This window comes from Garra rufa, chromosome 15, assembly GCF_049309525.1.
Source record: "Garra rufa chromosome 15, GarRuf1.0, whole genome shotgun sequence".
NCBI classification, from domain to species: Eukaryota; Metazoa; Chordata; class Actinopteri; order Cypriniformes; family Cyprinidae; genus Garra; species Garra rufa.
This window is the reverse complement of record NC_133375.1, coordinates 15,757,772-15,778,287: the sequence shown is the minus strand read 5'-3', so window position 1 is coordinate 15,778,287 and position 20,516 is coordinate 15,757,772. Positions and strand designations below refer to the sequence as shown.

The 20,516-nt window shown below is 37.6% G+C and overlaps 1 protein-coding gene across 1 annotated transcript in view; it reads left to right on the top strand.

The window, feature by feature from the left end:
* The first annotated feature begins 641 nt into the window (after positions 1 to 641).
* Positions 642 to 20,516, top strand: part of wnt5a (wingless-type MMTV integration site family, member 5a) — a 31,447-nt gene continuing 11,572 nt past the window's right edge. The window contains exons 1-3 of the mRNA XM_073818645.1: positions 642 to 1,156; positions 4,681 to 4,811; positions 6,129 to 6,376. Of these exons, the coding sequence (XP_073674746.1) occupies positions 1,142 to 1,156; positions 4,681 to 4,811; positions 6,129 to 6,376 (394 nt within the window). The 5' untranslated portion in view covers positions 642 to 1,141. The remainder of the gene's footprint in view (positions 1,157 to 4,680; positions 4,812 to 6,128; positions 6,377 to 20,516) is intronic.

The following is a 20,516-nucleotide window of genomic DNA, read 5'->3' as shown; positions in this document are numbered from 1 at the left end:
GCAATTCATCCCAGAGGGCGTATATAATACTTTTTCTTTTTCTGATCAGACAAATTTGAAGACACTAAAGGAAACAATGGGTCCCATCACAACTTAAAGGTTTACCTGGAATGAATGAAGAATGCTAATTGAAAGTGTCATTACAATAGATACATATAAAGTTATATTTTATTGTATTCTATTCCAGTCTGTTGTAGTGTAGTCTAGTAGCCTATAGTCTATGCTGCTTTAATAGGCCTACATGCCTTAATACAGAGACCACCTGCACTCGTTTCATATAAATATCCAGTAGTTATTAGTTATAAGGCAATATTGAGACGTTTAGATTGACAAACTGCGCAGCCCTAATTCGATGTTTATTGCAATTTCTATATTTATATTAAAAAAAAACATGCCGTCTGCTGTCGGACTCAGTGTGCATACAAATATTTCACTAGATTATTACAATTAATGGCAAAATAAATGTTTTTAAATGTAAAATATAAACGGCCAAACATGCAATACTTGTTGTATTTATTAGTACAGGTATTAAAGACGCCCAATATAAGTTTACGCGCTGCGTTCCCACACGCATCATCACAGGCGGAGTTTGTAGCATGAAGATGAAAACTACTTGTGCAATTTATTACAGCGGTGCGGGAGACACTTCAGACTCTGAACACAGCAGCACAAACTGGACATCTGCTCTCAGCAAGAGTGTGAACTGTGAACAAATTATATTTTGCGTATTTGCAGTGTCATATCTACGTGAGATGGAGAATCTGTAATATTTATTGAGGGCGCTGTTAATGAAGAGTCTTGTCTTCTGGAATACATTTGGTGGAAATTACTTGTGTGATTTTTGAGACATGTAGACATGCGGATTGACTTTTTTCAGCCTAAACCTACATTTTTATGGAACTTGGGGAAAAATTTAAAAATATCCAGACAACCAGCACGAGTCAACTGCAACAGCATTGGGAGTACTGTCTATCAAAATCTTTAAGAAACACTCACTGGGATTAGTTTTTTTACATGAACTAATTTTTCAATCAGTCTTATGCTAATAGCCATACAGAGATCAAAGCGGCGGTCTTCCTGAGACGGATAAAACGGGAAGCAAAACACAATAACATTTTTCCATCGGCTTGGACAGACATCAATGTTGGAACATCTTGTAAGTTTTATATAGTATTTGTCTATCTAATGTTTCTTTCTTTCTTTCTTTCTTTCTTTCTTTCTTTCTTTCTATCTATCTATCTATCTATCTATCTATCTATCTATCTATCTATCTATCTATCTATCTATCTATCTATCTATCTATCTATCTATCTATCTATCTATCTATCTATCTATCTATCTATCTAGTTGTTTATGGCGCCATCTACCGGCGTTTCAGTTTGACCGATTCTTCATTAATTCATAGCATAGTCTATATACTTGCTTTAATAGAAATTCATCTAGAAGTTTAGGGCAGCCATCATCTAGGCATATAGGCACAAATTAATGAGATTTGCATCTATTTCTATAGTTGAAATTCATATTATAAAAGGACCCCCCATAAAAGGACATATACAATTGCTATGAGATGTTTCTACACTTTGAAAGGCATCCATGACAAATCCAGCTAACTGATTTGACATGATTCAGAAAGGCACACACCTATCTATATAATTTCTATATTATACATGTTGGTGAAAATGCATATCAGAGCAATTTATCACTCTAACAGGGCAGTACAATATTACTGCAAAAGAACAAAATATGAAAAATAAAAATAAAAAAAATAATCAGGTTTGCCTTGAATACTCACTAATCTCAGCTGGAGTCTGAGTATTGACTGAATGGATGTTGCATGACAATAAGTACACTTCACATACTTTTATATGCATATTTAAGTGTGCAATTTTGGTTTTATTAAATTCCTTTCACAATAGATTTGTAAATTAGTTTCATGTAACTTTATACTTCAAATCAGACCATGTATGAACATATCGAATGTCTCAACTTGTTCTAGATCTGGACAATGTCTGTTTCTGATTCAATCCTTTTCTTTTAATGATCCATTTGGTGTGTAATCACAGTCATGTGTAGTTGTGTAATGTAGTTTAGCTTTCACAATTTTGAGGCAAGTAAATATAATGCTTGCTTAATGTGATGTGTCAAATGGTTTTGGTTTATGGAACTGCCTAAGGTGCAGAAGTTTGGGAAGGAGATGGTATCTATAAATCTACCAATGAAATCAGAAGTTTTTATTTTGGGAATTATTCCTGAGAATATTGAATACCGTAACAGCACTTGTAAACCTGTTAACACATGTACACTTCAAGCAAAGCGTCTAATAGAGAAAAGGACATCTGTTGTACGGTGGATCAATAACATGAATTTGGGTGAGATGAGAAAAAGGATGAGAAAAATGAGAAAAAGAATATGTGCCTTACAACTGGAACTAAGGATTACTGTTTCTCGGGAACACAGGAAAGGCACAGAAGGCATTTACCTCATTAAAAGTCATTATACCATCACAATGTTTTTGTAACTGATATTTCAAGGTAAAAAAACATAGAGTTGCTTTAATAATTTGTCTGTATATACAAGAGGTAGAGTTAACAAGCTAAACCGTTCTTAAAATGTCTCAAGCTTCTTAAGAAGTGTAATAATTCCTTAGTTCTTCTTAAAAAAAATCAAGAATTTGGATTCTAGGATTCAAGCAATCACTCTTGATTTTTATAGACACACTATTTTAATTGCTGTGGCTGTTGATTTAATGTGCGATGAGTTCAGTTTAGGTTTTGTGAATTATGCAGTGGGTCAGCTCTGCATAAAAAAATTAAGCAGGACAGATATGTGTTGCATGTTAGAGCTTGCATTTTATTGTGGTAACTTAATTATCTTAATTAGACTTTCAGTTTTATATTATTAGTTCACTAAACACTCATGAAGGTAATTTATTTAGGAAATGGATCATGCTGTTTTTTTTTTTATATTTTAGCCTGAAACATTTTTACTCATAGTTTCACTTAGTCAGGTTACATTATATGATGGTTCACAGTCGCAGTACCCTTGAGTTTAGTCACACCCTTGCTTTGTACCCTCTTGGCAGAAAGGTTTTATATGACTTCACTAAAAAAAATGTTTCTGGGTTATATATGTAATACTGGCTGCATCATGGTGTTTAGGCTATGGGAATGCTTCTGGTTGGTTTGTTCATATCCTTCAGAATTATGTTGCATTTATAAGGAGTTATTAGCAACTAAGACTGTTTAGTTGTGCTATCTAACAATCAATATATAGTAAATGTAAGTTAAAGTGTCTTGCTTTTGTAACCATGTAAAACGTGAAGTGGCGATGAGGTCTTAAAATATATGTAAAGAGTCTTAAAAAGGTCTTAAAATGTATTCAATTAAACTCCATGATTCCATGATATACCCTGGAGTAACAGCTAACTACCAGTTACTAAAGACACTGTAACAGCCTTTCACAGGCAATTAGTTGCATTTTTCATCAATAAATGTCTTACATTTTCCCTTTGATGATGTTCTAGCCCGCCATCTAGTGGTGAAATTTTTTTTGGCCCGATGCCAAACATATTTGCTGACCCCTGGTCTATAAGATGGTCCCCCTTAGAGGGCAGCCTCCACACGCCGGACCTCAACCCCTGCATCGACAGGATGTCAGCTCCTAGGTTTAAACACCCTGGAATTTAAACTGCCCTCAGTGATAGCTGTTTGCCTTCCAACCTAAGCAAGGTCTGCTGCTTCAATCCATGTGCTGAATGGCCATCTAAGACTACTCTCCAACCTGTAAGGTAGTCGTCCATCCTGATTGTCTTGTGACAGCAACATGTCCCGAGAGTGGGACCCTGGGTCAAAAATCAGGGTCTTTTTCAGTTTTTTGCCACTATTGATACATATATATTACTAAGATGATGTTATAGATATAAGTAAACATTTGAACTGCTTTAAAGAATGTTTCTGAATGAGTTGAAACTCAATATTTACATTTGAAAGTGTACCAGCATTGTCTTTTAAAAAAATTCTGTTGTCACGCAATGAACCTTGGGATAGTTTGGGCTTTGAAGGACCCATTTTTTTGTATCCTTCATGGCCCAGGACATGAAGGACACATTTGGAGGCTGCATTTGGAAGACATTGTGACACTTATGTGTTTTTTCCCTGATGCACAAAAATTCATACTCCACGTTTTCAATTGTGCATTTCATGTCGGTACAGACAGGATTTCTAGATTATGCATTTAGATCAGGGATCACCAAATCTGGATCTCGAGATCCATTTTCCTGCAGAGTTTAGCTCTTACCCTAATCAAACACACCTGAGCATGCTAATCAAGGTCTTCAGGATCATTAGAGAATAACAGGTAGGTGAGTGTGATCAGGGTTGGAGCTAAACTCTGCAGCGCATTGGACCTCCAGGGTAAGATTTGGGGAACCCTGATTTAGATTGTAGGCCTTTCTCAGACTAGGTCTTTATCTAAATGAGTGCAGTTTTTCATGTACAAAGTCTGTTTTTTTGTTACCTTCACACCTATAGTAACTAGGCGCAAAATTACACGCAGTTATAAGCTGTAATTCTTTCTTTTCTTCATTTTTCATAGATAAACACATTCTTCAAATGTCTTCACTGGCACATAGAGTAACAGCTGAGCATTGTGTGAGATGTAACTCCTCATGTTGTTTTTCAGGTCAGAATGTTGTTCAAGCTGAAGTTGATGCGCTCAGGGTGGGGTGGAGTCACGGACTCACGACACGGAGTGGTCGCCATTACCTTCTGTGCCTTCTTTATGCAAGTGTTTGTGGAAGCTAGCTCATGGTGGTATGTAGCGTTTTTAACACGCATTTGAAAATTATTAGTCCTCATAGGATGTTTTTGTTTTATTCATTCAAGAAAGAGGAAGTTTCTAGGACGTTTGTTTAGGTTAAAGGGTTAGTTCACCTAAAAAATTCTGCCCTCATTTACTGGCGGTAGTGTCTCCTCTAAAGTAAATAAAATAAAATAAACCACATTTCAAAAAATAAAACAAATGAAATACAGCTTTAGTGTATAAATCATTCTTTATATTTCTAAAGTCACACAATGGTGACACCAGATATGATTAGCCTACAATGTTCACATAATATATCCCACATCTCTGTTTTGTGCAATCCTCAAATCGGTCTGAATTAATAAATGATCAGTGTTTGGGGTAACGTATTACAAGTAACGCAAGTTTCGTAATAATATTACTTTTTCCAAGTAACTAGTAAAGTAACATTACTTTTTAATTGACAAGAAAATATCTGAGTTACTTTTTTCAAATTAGTAATGCCAGTTACTTTCCCCCCCCATGTATTGATTAAAATATCTCCTGTCCCCATGCTGAGAGAAATTGTGAGTAAGATGTTACTTTAGTTCTAGAATAAATGTGAACATGCAAAAAAACAACAACAATAATAATAATCTCACTCATTAAAAAAACAGATACAGTATTCCTTGAAATGAATAAAAACAGTGAAATTCAACGCAAACCTGCAATAATTAAATATGTTAAATAATACAGATATACTTAATGTATTTAATCCCATTTTATTATGGGATTAAAGTAACATAATTAGTTACTTTTTTAAAGAGTAACTTTTATGATGCCATCTTTGTTTATTAAATATAATTGCTTAATAAAAAACATTTTATTCAAATAACAGTAGTAAAATTTATTATAGTACATGGCATTGAGAAGTGGCATAATACAATAAGATTTATCTGCACAATACAATAAGATTTCAATGAAGCTACTCAAAGTTCCTTTGTTACTAATTTTAAAATGACGTTTTTGAATTAGTAACAGCGGCTTGGGCTCATCTGTTAAACTGTTAACTTGAGATTTGAATCGGGGATGAAAGAAACTATTTCTGCACACAAATGGGTTAATTAAGACACTCCATGGTTGTTTCTTATTTATATACACACATGCCCTCAAATTGTATGAATAAAATCATACTCATAGCTGCATGATATCACACTATATCAGCATGGCTGTGATTACCTAGGCTGATGCAGAACAATATCACATAGCTACGAGTGTAATATTGCTGATACATGCAAAAAACGTGTTCATCACTAAATGTGTGTGCCTATGTATTGGGCCTCTTTCAGGTCTCTAGCAATGAATCCCCTCCTGATACCAGAAGCGTATATCATAGGAGGTCAGCCACTGTGCAGTCAACTAGCAGGACTGTCCAGAGGTCAGACGAGGCTTTGCCAGCTGTACCAAGATCACATGCAGTTCATTGGAGAGGGTGCCAAGACAGGCATCCAGGAGTGCCAATACCAGTTTCGCAACCGCCGCTGGAACTGCAGTACAGTGGACAACACCTCAGTGTTTGGCAGTGTCATGCAGATAGGTACATCTTTAAGCAGCTGTTTTAAATTTAACAGCAATTTAGATTAATTGCAACTGTTAAGCTCCAAAAAGTACAAAACACCATAGAAGCACCTTGTGGCATCAAGTAAGACTGGGCATCATCAACAGTGTTGTTTAACAAACCCAAGCTCAGGCTATGCTCAGTCAACTGGTTCCTTTATATAATCAACCAAAACAGACAAAACATTCAATACAAAATATACAACTTTTCAGTCATTTCCAAAAACACAGTTATTTTGCCAGTCAGCCTGGTTCAAAAGCATGCTTGCTTGGCAGATTGAATCTGCTATATAGCCACTAGAAGAAGGTTCATATTTTGTGGTGTTTATACATGCTGATCTCTGAATGTCTGATAATTAGACGTGGTTGCTTGTTATTTACTACATAAGGAGATGTGTCCACTAGGTGGTGAGCTTACTGTATGTTGCTGAATTCATTTGACAAAAGTGCATGGAGTAGTACCCCTTACCAAAAAGAAGTATACTTCAAGTATAGGTTCAAGTATAAGTATACTTTATGTAGTACGTATACAAATACCAGTGTACTCGTACTATACTTTTAAGTGTACTATTTCAATACTCCTTGGGACTAAATTAGCCCAATTTCTTGTTTATAAAAGTATAATTTTAAGTATACTTTAAGTATAAGAGTAATAAACATTGAGTACACAACTAGTTTACATCTATGTTTTCAGTTTGTACTGCAAGTATACTAAAAGTGAACTTGTATGTATACTGATAGTTTAATAATTAAATACTTTTTATGCATTTTAAGTACACTAAGTAGTTTACTTAGTCTCAGTAAAATACTGTACTAGTTTAGTAGTTTATACTGCAAGTATACTCGTAAGTTTTCTTTAAGTGAACTTTACATCATATTTTAAGTATACTACTATGTCCCTATTTAGGTATTAATTTGTATATATATTTGTGATATGGATATCTGAACATACAAAACATCAAAAGAAAGAACAGGGTATCTTGTAAACAAAAACATTTTATTCTAGCTTCATGCATTGTTTCTTTTTAAACATTTAAATGTGGGTAAACATTTATAAATAAAAATGAATAAATAAATAAACAAAATTTTGAACAAAAAGCTAAAAAAAGACTATTGATGATAATCAAAACGTAGATGTCGATCAACACCCAAAAGCTTGATGTTATTTCCTCTTCATGGGTGTGCCCGTGCAGCACAATACATCTTCGCTGTCTTCAGCTTTCTTTGTCTGAGAGTGCATTGGAAAGAAACGGTAAGAATCCTTTCTTTAACTACTATCATGGCAAGCACTAGCAAATCGTTTAAGAGGTGTGTTGATCCGTGTCCTCGTTATTTGACGCCTGATGACACACATGATCTTTGCGTATTTTGTTTGGGCGAAGAGCACGCACGCGATGTCCTTGAGGGGGCATCGTGTGTTCATTGCGAGCGGTTTTCGATGAAAAAGCTCCGGTCTAGTCTGTCTCTCTTTCTGAGGAAAGATGAGCTTCCACTTGCCCCTCGCGGTTCGGGCCCTGCCGCTGCCAAGGCACGGAGGAGACTGAGCTCGTGGGGTTCGCAGGTGGAACTGGCTGACGAGCTTGAAAGGGGACTTTCCCTTTCTTACTCGCCAGCCAGAGACGATGACAGACTCCTAGCTGATGATGACGCTTTATCTCTGACATCATCAGATCCGGGAGCGAGTGCTCTTTTGGGTTCCACCCAAGAAGAACAGGAAGAGCTAGAGATGGATGAAGAGGCTGAGGCTGAATCCTCTCAGCCTTCCTGCCCTGCATACGAAGAGCTGTTGGAGGTTATGGACCGCGCCACGGCCAGGCTTGACTTGCCGTGGAAGCGGGCGAGAAGGGTAGTGTCGCAAGGTCGCCTCGATGAGCGCTATCTTTCAGGCCATAACCACCCAGCTCCAGTGAGCCTCCCATTCCCTCCCGATCTTCATGTAGAGATCAAGAAGGTCTGGAGGAAGCCGTATTCGTCCCGCGTCCATAGTTCGGCTATGGCGAACTATGTTAACATCGAAGGGATGCGCAACCACGGCTATGAGAGGATGCCCCCTGTTGAAGAGACGCTAGCCTGCTATCTCTCCACGGGGCAGGCATCCTCTCTAAAGGCTCCCTCTTTGCCTTCTCCGGCCCTGCAAGAAACATCTCGGTTGAATGGCAAAGCGTATGCAGCAGCAGGTCAGGCGGTGGGTGCATTGCACACTATGGCAGTGCTTCAAGCCTACCAGGCCGATCTGCTGAAAGACCTGGACAAGGGTCAGGGACTTTCCCCTGACCAGGTGGCTGAGCTCCGTCGCACCACAGATCTTGCTCTTCGTGCCACCAAGCAGGCCGCTACCCATATGGGTAGGGCTATGGGGGCTATGGTGGTTACGCAGAGACATCTGTGGGTGAACCTGGCTGATGTCGGGAGGAAAGAGAAGGGCTTTCTTCTCGACGCGCCGGTTACGCCATCTGAGCTTTTCGGTTCTTCCGTCGAGACGGTGGTCGAAAAGTTCAGAGAAGATCCTACGGAATTAAGGTTACGGCAGTGTTCGCCCTCACCACACCACAGGTCATGCGGTAAACCACCCTTACAGCATACAGGTCCTTTTCCAAAAATTAGCATATTGTGATAAGGTTCATTATTTTCTGTAATGTACTGATAAACATTAGACTTTCATATATTTTAGATTCATTACACACAACTGAAGTAGTTCAAGCCTTTTATTGTTTTAATATTGACGATTTTGGCATACAGCTCATGAAAACCCAAAATTCCTATCTCAAAAAATTAGCATATCATGAAAAGGTTCTCTAAATGAGCTATTAACCTAATCATCTGAATCAACTAATTAACTCTAAACACCTGCAAAAGATTCCTGAGGCTTTTAAAAACTCCCAGCCTGGTTCATTACTCAAAATCGCAATCATGGGTAAGACTGCCGACCTGACTGCTGTCCAGAAGGCCATCATTGACACCCTCAAGCAAGAGGGTAAGACACAGAAAGAAATTTCTGAACGAATAGGCTGTTCCCAGAGTGCTGTATCAAGGCACCTCAGTGGGAAGTCTGTGGGAAGGAAAAAGTGTGGCAGAAAACGCTGCACAACGAGAAGAGGTGACCGGACCCTGAGGAAGACTGTGGAGAAGGACCGATTCCAGACCTTGGGGGACCTGAGGAAGCAGTGGACTGAGTCTGGAGTAGAAACATCCAGAGCCACCGTGTACAGGCGCCAGGTCAAGCCACTTTTGAACCAGAAACAGTGGCAGAAGCGCCTCACCTGGGCTACAGAGAAGCAGCACTGGACTGTTGCTCAGTGGTCCAAAGTACTTTTTTCGGATGAAAGCAAATTTTGCATGTCATTCGGAAATCAAGGTGCCAGAGTCTGGAGGAAGACTGGGGAGAGGGAAATGCCAAAATGCCTGAAGTCCAGTGTCAAGTACCCACAGTCAGTGATGGTCTGGGGTGCCATGTCAGCTGCTGGTGTTGGTCCACTGTGTTTTATCAAGGGCTGGGTCAATGCAGCTAGCTATCAGGAGATTTTGGAGCACTTCATGCTTCCATCTGCTGAAAAGCTTTATGGAGATGAAGATTTCATTTTTCAGCACGACCTGGCACCTGCTCAAAAACCACTGGTAAATGGTTTACTGACCATGGTATTACTGTGCTCAATTGGCCTGCCAACTCTCCTGACCTGAACCCCATAGAGAATCTGTGGGATATTGTGAAGAGAAAGTTGAGAGATGCAAGACCCAACACTCTGGATGAGCTTAAGGCCGCTATCGAAGCATCCTGGGCCTCCATAACACCTCAGCAGTGCCACAGGCTGATTGCCTCCATGCCACGCCGCATTGAAGCAGTCATTTCTGCAAAAGGATTCCCGACCAAGTATTGAGTGCATAACTGAACATAATTATTTGAAGGTTGACTTTTTTTGTATTAAAAACACTTTTCTTTTATTGGTCGGATGAAAAATGCAAATTTTTTGAGATAGGAATTTTGGGTTTTCATGAGCTGTATGCCAAAATCATCAATATTAAAACAGTAAAAGGCTTGAACTTCTTCAGTTGTGTGTAATGAATCTAAAATATATGAAAGTCTAATGTTTATCAGTACATTACAGAAAATAATGAACTATCACAATATGCACATTTTTTGAAAAGGACCTGTATGTTAGACATAGGACTTCTGTCCTCTTCAAGGTAAGCTTCCTAAGTTTCTTTCTTAGGATTGCCCTTGGCATGTTTAACGCTGTCCTTTGCAGGCCTATTTTAGGCTTTATGTTCTGACAAGGCAGGAACATAAGTCCCTAATAGCACCCCCTATGGGTGGATGGGCGTGTGGCCTGCATGGTTAGGTTGCGTGTTATGTTTATTCCTTAGGTAGAAATACCGATAATTAAAAGCACCCCTCAATTTTTTCTTTCCACCTAGGTAAGCATCTTAATAATGCATTTTTAGGATTTCCCTAGCATGTTTAACTCTGTTGCAGATGGCCTGCGTGCGAGGATCCTCTTGGTGTCCTCTCCTAAGTGAACTACAGGATTCCGCTGCACCCTGTGTAGGTGACCCAGAGGAACTTCCTCTTTTAGCTCCTGGTTTCCGTGGAAACAGAGCTTCTTCTACCTGTTGAGACAGGAGTTCGCTTAAATAGGAGTGCCAGCAGGCAACCCCTCTTTTTTATAATATGCCTGAGGGCGGGGGAAGTGTTCGCTGCAGACTCGGAGCGGCTATGGATGCTCCCTTTTCTGCGGAAAAGGTTTTTAATCGAGCTCCACCTGGTGATCGCTTTCCAGTTTTGGGTCATGATTCCAGTTTACTTTGGTGAACGCTCCCCTTTCTGCGGAAGGGGTTTTATTTAACTGAGCGTCACTCTGTGACTCGTCTCAAGCCACCTCATTCTAGCCTGAGGGCTGGGGTAGTGCTTGATGTAGAATCTACACCCAGGCTGACGAATGCCTCCCTCTCTGTGAGAGGGCTTGAGCATCCTTCGGTGACTAAACACCTCAGAAAGCTGACACCTTAGGATCTATTCTCGCTCCTCAGGCCTCATTTCACTTCCCTTTCAGAAAAGGTTTTTACGAAGTGGTAAATCATAGGATGGTTTTTCCCCCTGATCTCAGGGATAGGAAGCTGTCCTTCTGGAGCTACCCAGAATTACTTAAGGCAAAACCAAACAGTGCTCCCCTTTCTGACGAAAGGGTCCCTTAGAGCATAAGAACTCGCGTTCCTCCCTGTGTGCAGGGTTTTTGGATCTGACCTTATAGCTCCCCTAAATCTAGGGTTCCCTTCAGAGCACCATCCCAGGGCGGAAAGTCTTCCTCCTTTCTTAGTGTGGTAGTCTACCCTGGGTAGATTTTGAGAGTTACTACCTTCTACAAGGATGTTAGCGTGCCCCCCTTTCTCAAGGGTTCACTAAATCTTAGCACCACTCCTTGGTGACCGAGTTTTCTTCCCTGTGCTCAGGGTTAGGAACTTGACCTTCATACTTCAGGTTTTCACTCTCCAGCCTTGTATTCTTGATGAATGCACCCCTCTACAAAGGGTAACAGTGAGAGCATTCACTCCTGTTGGGTTACGCAGCTCCCCTTCTTTGAAAGGGTCCTCTATGAGCACCAACCCACCTTCGTGAGATTGCTGGACCTTTATACAGGTCGTGTGGACTGGGCTGTGCACGCTTCCCCTTCTCTTTAAGGGTTCCCTGAGAGCAGTGCCCCCTTCTGGAGAGCGATCCTCCCTGTGGATCAGGGTTAGGAATTTGTCCTCTACTATCGTCCACTATTACAGGATGGCCTCAACTTCATGTTTATCTCTGTTGACAGATAGCTTGCAAGCTTCTGTCCGGAGTAGGGTGCAGCATGGCTATCCCCTCATTGTGAGGGTTATCCCCTTCTTCCGTCTCTTTAGCATGGAGCTGGTAGTGAAACCCCCTGGGAAAACACTCTCCTTAAATCCGATCATTTCGGTAAGTGTCCCACGCTACACCTGGGCATCTTTCTTAAAATCCACAAGAGTGGTAAGTGCACATACACCTGGGGCACTTCTATAAAATCCACATGTGTGGTAAGTTCCCACCAGGTTTTGGGTTCTTCCTTTAACCCTTTATGGTATGGGTCACGTGTTTTTCACCCTGTTCCCATTTATTGGAGTTGGCTTACAACCCCGGTCTCCTGGGTTCAACTCTTTAGATATCACTGTTGATGTCTACCAACCATCCACTATCAGGGCGCGCCACTGCTAGTGGCCCCTTTCTGAACGGACACAGGACAGGTTTGCTGCCATTCACATGGGAGCCAGTTCCTGAGGGAACTAGGCCCTATGTTGCGGTAGTTCTTTGTTCTGATAGTCTAAGTTTAATACATAAATTTATACATTTATATATAGCTTTTATATATCCCAAAAGTGTGGCTGTGTTAATGCCAACTGCATCAATTTTGGCTCAGGTGTTTATTTTTATTGAAACTTTTATATTTCACCCTCATTTCCTTCAAAAAAATCAATTTTACCCTCCGTACAAAAAATACTCACACTCAGGACCTTAAGGACAAAAATATCCATATTGAAACCCATTAAAACTGCAATTTTTTAACCCAGTGCCATTTGACTATAACATGATCCAATATTTGCAAATAGGCATTCATTCTATTGGCAAGGCTTCCGATTTTACATTTTTACCATTTTTTTGCTAGATTGTGCCATTTTGTCAAATTTGGCATAAAATTAAAAAAAAAAAAAATCTAACTCTACATAAAAAATATTAATGTCTCAAAATTAATGTTGTTGGTCTTCACTGACACATCCAAGAATCTCATAAGGAAAGAAAATAAAATTCTGCTTAGCATTTAGTATATGGAAATTAACTAACTCTGAAAATTAATTAATGTTTGGTATCTATGGATAGAACAGATGCTGGTTAAAAAATCGACATCAGTGAAAGTGGAAAAGTTGTACTCTCCCAGGTTCAGGAAACAATCCTCCATAAAATGTGCTGCACAGACTCGAATATTTAGGTTGTACTGTTCTGAATAGTGTTGTAAATACGACTTAACTAAGCAAGGCCACATTAACCAAAACATACAAACAAAGTGAAATACCTTGTTGGCTGCATGCTACATGAAAGAAATGGTCTTGAATAGTCCTCGATCACACGTTCAAGTCTTTTGCAGGAATACATCCACTGACAAGCACAACGTTTATGTTTGCCGCTTTCTGCCTTGCAGGAACTGAGATGCAGTCAGCCATTAATTATAGCCATTGGCCGATATTTCAAATTAAAAGTTTCAAACTTAATAAATAAATGCAACTTTCTTCATAACGAAAATTATCTTAGAAAAAGTAAACAACTTATATACATAATATTAACAATATAATAGCAAACAGTTGCAGTATAAACATTTGGGCGGTGTTATGCAAATCTTCTCACACAGTGACGTATATTTGTGGGGCCGTGTTTGAATGAGGCGTCTTAGAAAGAAACTTTGAGTACACAACTAGTTTACATCTATGTTTTTAGTTTGTACTGCAAGTATACTACAAGTGAACTTATATGTATACTGATAGTTTACTAATTAAATACTTTTTTATGCATGTTTTAGTACACTTTGAAGTATAGTCTCAGTAAACTACTAGTTTAGTAGTTTATACTGCAAGTATACTCGTTTTCTTTAAGTGAACTTTACATCATATTTTAAGTATATTAATTTGTCCCTATTTAGGTATTAATTTGTATATATTTTGTTATATGAATATCTGAACATACATTTTCATCTCCATATTCATCTTTTAGAAGGTAGTTCATCTTTTTTATCAACTGAAACTAAATGTGTGACTGTATGTACAAATGACTGTATGTTTCACTGAAAACTATTGATACTTTACACTGTCAGAAAAGAAAATGTACAAAAAATGTTACCTTTAAGGTTACGCAGCTCCCCTTCTTTGGAAGGGTCCTCTATGAACGCCAACCCACCTTCGTGAGATTGCCGGACCTTTATACAGGTCGTGTGGACCGGGCTGTGCACGCTCCCCCTTCTCTTTAAGGGTTCCCTGAGAGCAGTGCCCCCTTCTGGAGAGCGATCCTCCCTGTGGATCAGGGTTAGGAATTTGTCCTCTACTATCGTCCACTATTACAGGATGGCCTGAACTCCATGTTTATCTCTGTTGACAGATAGCTTGCGAGCTTCTGTCCGGAGTAGGGTGCAGCATGGCAATCCCCTCATCGTGAGGGTTATCCCCTTCTTCCGTCTCTTTAGACAGCATGGAGCTGGTAGTGAAACCCCCTGGGAAAACACTCTCCTTAAATCCGATCATTTCGGTAAGTGTCCCACGCTACGCCTGGGCATCTTTCTTAAAATCCACAAGAGTGGTAAGTGCACATACACCTGGGGCACTTCTATAAAATCCACATGTGTGGTAAGTTCCCATCAGTTTTGGGTTCTTCCTTTAACCCTTTATGGTATGGGTCACGTGTTTTTCACCCTGTTCCCATTTATTGGAGTTGGCTTACAACCCCGGTCTCCTGGGTTCAACTCTTTAGATATCACTGTTGATGTCTACCGACCATCCACTATCAGGGCGCGCCACTGCTAGTAGCCCCTTTCTGAACGGACACAGGACAGGTTTGCTGCCCTCATATGGGAGCCAGTTCCTGAGGGAACTAGGCCCTACAGATCTGGCCATTTAAAATGCGCGCGGGAAGTAAAGTGGTCTCGCGTGACGCCGGTGTATTCTGAGGGATCCTAGAAAATACATTTACACAGGAAAGACGTGATCAGTAGGGGGCAGTCATGTAACGCACTGAACTGAATCGGCAGCAAACATCGCTGAAAGCTAATCGTTTGTATGGTGACCTGGAGGGGACACCTTCGGTTCACTTATGTTTGTCGTGGTCATATTATGTCGTTGCCACAAGATATTAATTTGTGGGAACATCATATTAACTCGTCGTGGCCACGAGATCATTTTGTCGAGGTAAGGACATCCTTATGTTTAATGCATAAACAAACCTGCATGACCATAACCCAGGATTATCAGAGATAGGTTTATTAATATTTTATTTTGAGTTAAGAAATTATTATATTAATTGTTATAGAAATTAATGCAATATTAAGTTATTATATTAACAATAGGCAATGCTGTATATGCGAATGCTGTCTGTGCGCGATGTAGACAGCATTCAAAAGTTTATCATGAATAAATATTACATAACGTACTTCTAATTAAATAGCCCTACAAGAAACATTTTATGCATCCCACAGTCCTATCCATTAATTGATCCTCTTTTGTAATAATTGTATTATTCGTTCATATTCGTTCTTTTTCCCTTAATTTCGATCTCTTAACATTCTGATCTAAATGATAAATGCTGACATGCCATTAAAGCTTTGATTATGCTATATGGCTGGGATTTTTACTGGAATGCAGTTTATATAGGTTGAATTTAACATATATATATTCATTTTATTTCGTCTAATCAATAGATAACCTTTATAGTGTTTCATTGACGAGTGAATCATTCACGTTCCATTTGTAAATCGTTAATGGTCACACACGGGCATAAATACAATCATAAAGTCAAAACTTTATTGGCATAATTGTCGTTTACAATATTTGCAAAATATATGGCAAATATCATATATACAGAAAGTTATTTAGGTTAAGCGATTCACAATAAACAAAAAAAAAATAGCTCTAAATCACTTATTATTTATTATTATTATTATTAGGCTATTATTATTTTAATAACTGGTTAGGGCTATTTATTTTTAACGCCTGACAATTATGCCAGTAAAGTTTTGACTTTTTGATTGTATTTATGCCCATGTGTGACGATAAATGAGCATGTTTTCATTTTCAAATGAAACTACGTGAATGATTCATTCCTCAGTAAAACAGTTTAGTATTTATATAGTCTAGTCTATTAATTAGACGAAACAAAATAAAATATATGTTCAATTCAACCTTTAAACTACATTCCAGTAAACATCAGTCATATAGCATATGTCAAGCATTTACAGTATCATTTACATGAACGTTAAGTAAAGAGAGCCAAATTAAGGGGGGGAAACGAATATAAACGAAAATAAAAATATATACAATAATAATAGGCTAATAATAATATTAGTAATAGTAATAATAATGATAATGATAATAATATTAATACAAATACGGAAAAAAGACTATTAGTTAATAGAAGGAATGTAGGCCTATTTTACTGTGTGACGATAAATTATTTCCAAATGAAACTACGTGAATGATTCACTCTTCAATTATTTGTCTATTAATTAGACTAAATAAAATACAATATATGTTAAATTTAACCTTTAAACTGCATTCCAGTAAAAACCCCAGTCATAGAACCTTTACATGATCATTTACATTCAGAATGTTATGTAACGAGATCAAAATGAAGGAAAAAATAACGAATATAAACGAATAATACAAATATTACGGAAAAAAAGAAGGTCAGTTAATGGACAAGACTGTGGGATGCATAAAATGTTTCTTGCAGGGCTATTTAATTTGAAGTACATGTAATATTTATTCATGATACACTTGTGAAAGCTGTCTACATTGCGCACAGACAGCATTAGCATATACAGCATCGCCTATATAATTATTTAATATTGTATTGATTTCTATAACAATTAATATAATAATTTCTTAACTCAAAATAAAATATCTCTGATAATCCTGGGTTACTATGGTCACGCAGGTTTGTTTATGCATTAAACTCGTGGCCACGAGAAATGCATGTTGAGAAAAAATATATTTCACGAAAATAATATAAAGATTACAAAACAAAGAAAACAAATGGAATGAGGGATAAGCTTTAAAGTTCACGTAAAAGCCAAATATTAAGCGGCATCCTTCATGTTTTCTTTATTCAGCAAATACTTTACAGTTTTGAATTATGTTCAGCTTCTGTTTTTATGACCATAAATGACAGAGGTTTTTTTTTTTTTTATTTAGAAAAACGTCCGAACACCGGTCTCAAAAGTAGAAGCGAAAGTCTTGTTTCCACCAGCGCGGCATTTTTTTCTTCACCGTAATTGATGGATGTCTAAAACATAAAAATAAGGAGAAGCCTAAAACATATAAATACATACATTTCTTAAAATAATAACATCTGAACTTTGTACACAACAATACGGCAACGACTTTACAACAGGACACATTATTTTATTTTAAAGTAGCGTGTACACCAATGGATTTCAGATGTCGGGATATATATTGATTAGAACTTCCAGCAGACCTCATTACCCTGATGTCTTGGGAATGCAGCTTGCTGATTTTGGTCATTGTGAGATGTCTTTACACGTGGATGGACTGTATTTATCCGTACAGTGTGTCAGGGCTGTGGACACTAATGTTTTGTGAAAAGAGTGGAGCGTGTGAGGAAAAGCTTTCCCCTTCTCCCTGGCATGCATTTGAATGCTGAATTCGAAATGAAACTGAATGCTAGACAGTCGGAATCCGCCCCCCGCACCCCCAAAAGAGTCTCCAATGTTGATTACAAGGCAACAGACAGCATTCAGCACCCCACCCCACCCCCACTCTGCCATTCATAAACATTTCGCTCTTAATACTGCATGCCGCTTAACGCTGATGGCCTCATTAATTGCTACTTTTCAGAAAACTGAAAAAAAAAAAAAAACACTTCCCTTTGGTTTCCCAGACCAGACTTAAGCCTAGTTCCAGGCTAAAATGATGTAAATCGGAGCTGTTTAAAGAGGAATAAAAAAAAAAAAAAAAACTTGTACTGATCGTTGGTCGGAGATTCAACCCGCAGTTCGTGACTGGAAGCTGATAAGAGACAGACTTAACGAACTTCTCCGAAATAGAAGAACTACCTTTCCACTTAAAAAAAAAAAAAGGGGGAAAAAAAAATTGCATAACTCACTGGAGCACTTTTGATACTTAACAATTGTATTGTCAGTCATATAATAAAAGCTTTATTGTTTTGAAAAGTGAGCCTTCTGTTTATTTGTCTAAATTATTTTCTATATTAGGATATAATACTAGGCTATAGTATTTACATGGACATTAGGCCAAATCTACATGGGTTTCTTCCCTTTCTCTTCAATTAATTTTTAAGGAAAAATAAATAATAAATAAAAAAAAAATAAACTGCATGGGCAGCGCATCATAACGTACAGCATCAAAAATGTAAGAACAAATCTAAAGAAAATAATAATAATAATAATAATAATAATAATAATAATAATACATAAAATAAATTATTAACACTCCTAAAAGTACAGTATAGTTTTTTATTGCTCATCTCTACCCAAATCAATCAAATCAAGTGTATCTAAAATTGTATATATGGTATAAAAAAGACGAGCTACCTCTCAAACATGCATATCTTCATTTGATGTTGCTTCAAAATGTTGAAATTAAAAATTTATTTTGTCATTTTGTACTTGTTAATTTTTTTCTCTATTGTTTTGTCAATTTATTATTCATTAAGAAAATTATATTTCGCATATGGGTATTTTTATTTCTTTTACATACAGCTTTTTTGGGTTTTTCTCTGTGCACAAGCTCTGCATGTGATGTGCGTGACGTTCTGATGTTTCTGCTGCTTTTTGCTTGTGAAAAATTAACGCCTCAAAACGAATTTAGCTGTTTTTAATGTGTCACAGCCATGTTTCAATTTAAATCTTGTCGGTTAATAATAACTAAACGCCGTCGGTTGTCGTTTGGAAAAAAAAAAAAAAAAAAAAAAAAACAGAAATTAACATTTCTATTTCCAATGCAGTCTAATAAAAGTTCATCAGGAAAAAAAGAAAAGAAAAGAAAACAATAATAAAACTGCTCCTGCTTATGAATAAATTTTTGCTTGATGATGAAGTATTTAAATAATCTATAGGATATAACAAAGTGCTTTTCCAGTCCCGCTTCCACGAGGTTTCATTCCGCATCCACCCGCTCCCGCTATATTAACTATATTATTCGCCTGCTGCCCGCTTAGAATAAATTTCTAAGCACCAAAATCGCAAAATAATACAAAATAATAATAATAATAATAATAATAAATAAATAAATAAAATAATTTTTAACTCTATAAAAACTGTAGTTTATATTTATCCTCTCCATTTCTATTTCTCTCTACTCAAATTAATTGTCAGTGTATCTAAAATTGTGTATCTTAGAAAAAGAAAAAGACGAACTACCTCTTAAACATGCATATCTTAATTTGATGTGCCTTTAAAACGCTGAAATATATAATGTATTTTATTCTGAAGGTGAAAGTTGTCGAGTTATTTAACTGCCCGCGGCGCCGTCAGGATCACTTGATTTTTTCCCCCTAAATAAAGTGGATACAGCTTACAATACTCGTTCAAGAGTACGGCATTGCTCAAAACTATGTTATTTTACATATTTCTGTTATTTGTGTACAATCACAATAAAAAAACAGATGTGTAGGCTATTTGTAAAAAAAATGGAAACAAGATGCTGCTTTAAGGGCGCATCACATAAATTGCCTACAATTCTGCATATAGGCTTGCTACTTATTAATTTTATTTTATTTCGTTTTGTTAAATTATTATTCATTCAGAAAAAAACATATTTCGCATATGGGCCTATTTTATTTATTATTATATATAGGTTTATTGGGTTTTTCTCTGTGCATAAGCTCTGTGCGTGATGCGCGTGACGTTCTGATGTTTATGCTGCTTCTTGCTTGTGTATAATTAATCCCTGAAAACGAATTTAGCTGTTTTTAATGTGTCACAGCCATGTATCAATTAAATTTAATTGTAATTTAACAATCTTGTCGGTCGATGAAAAATTTTATGACGTCAGTTGTCGGTTGGGAAAAATTAACATTTCTATTTCCGATGCAGTCTAATAAATGTTCGTCAGGAAAACAAAGAAAGAAAAGAAAATAACAATACAACTGCACCTGCTTATGAATATCTTTTTGCTATTGGTTTGAACCATAATTTCAGGAAAGAGGAATCATTGAACTTTTGTACTGGTATTTGTGACCAACGCCCCCTAGAGCTGGCCATGGTGTTTGGCTACAGAATGTTGTTCCTTGCGCCACCTGGTGGATATTATATGAAGCGCAACAACGTTGTAAAAAAAACTGAAAAAGCCGCTGCAGTAGGACGTGTGGCCACGCGTGCCGA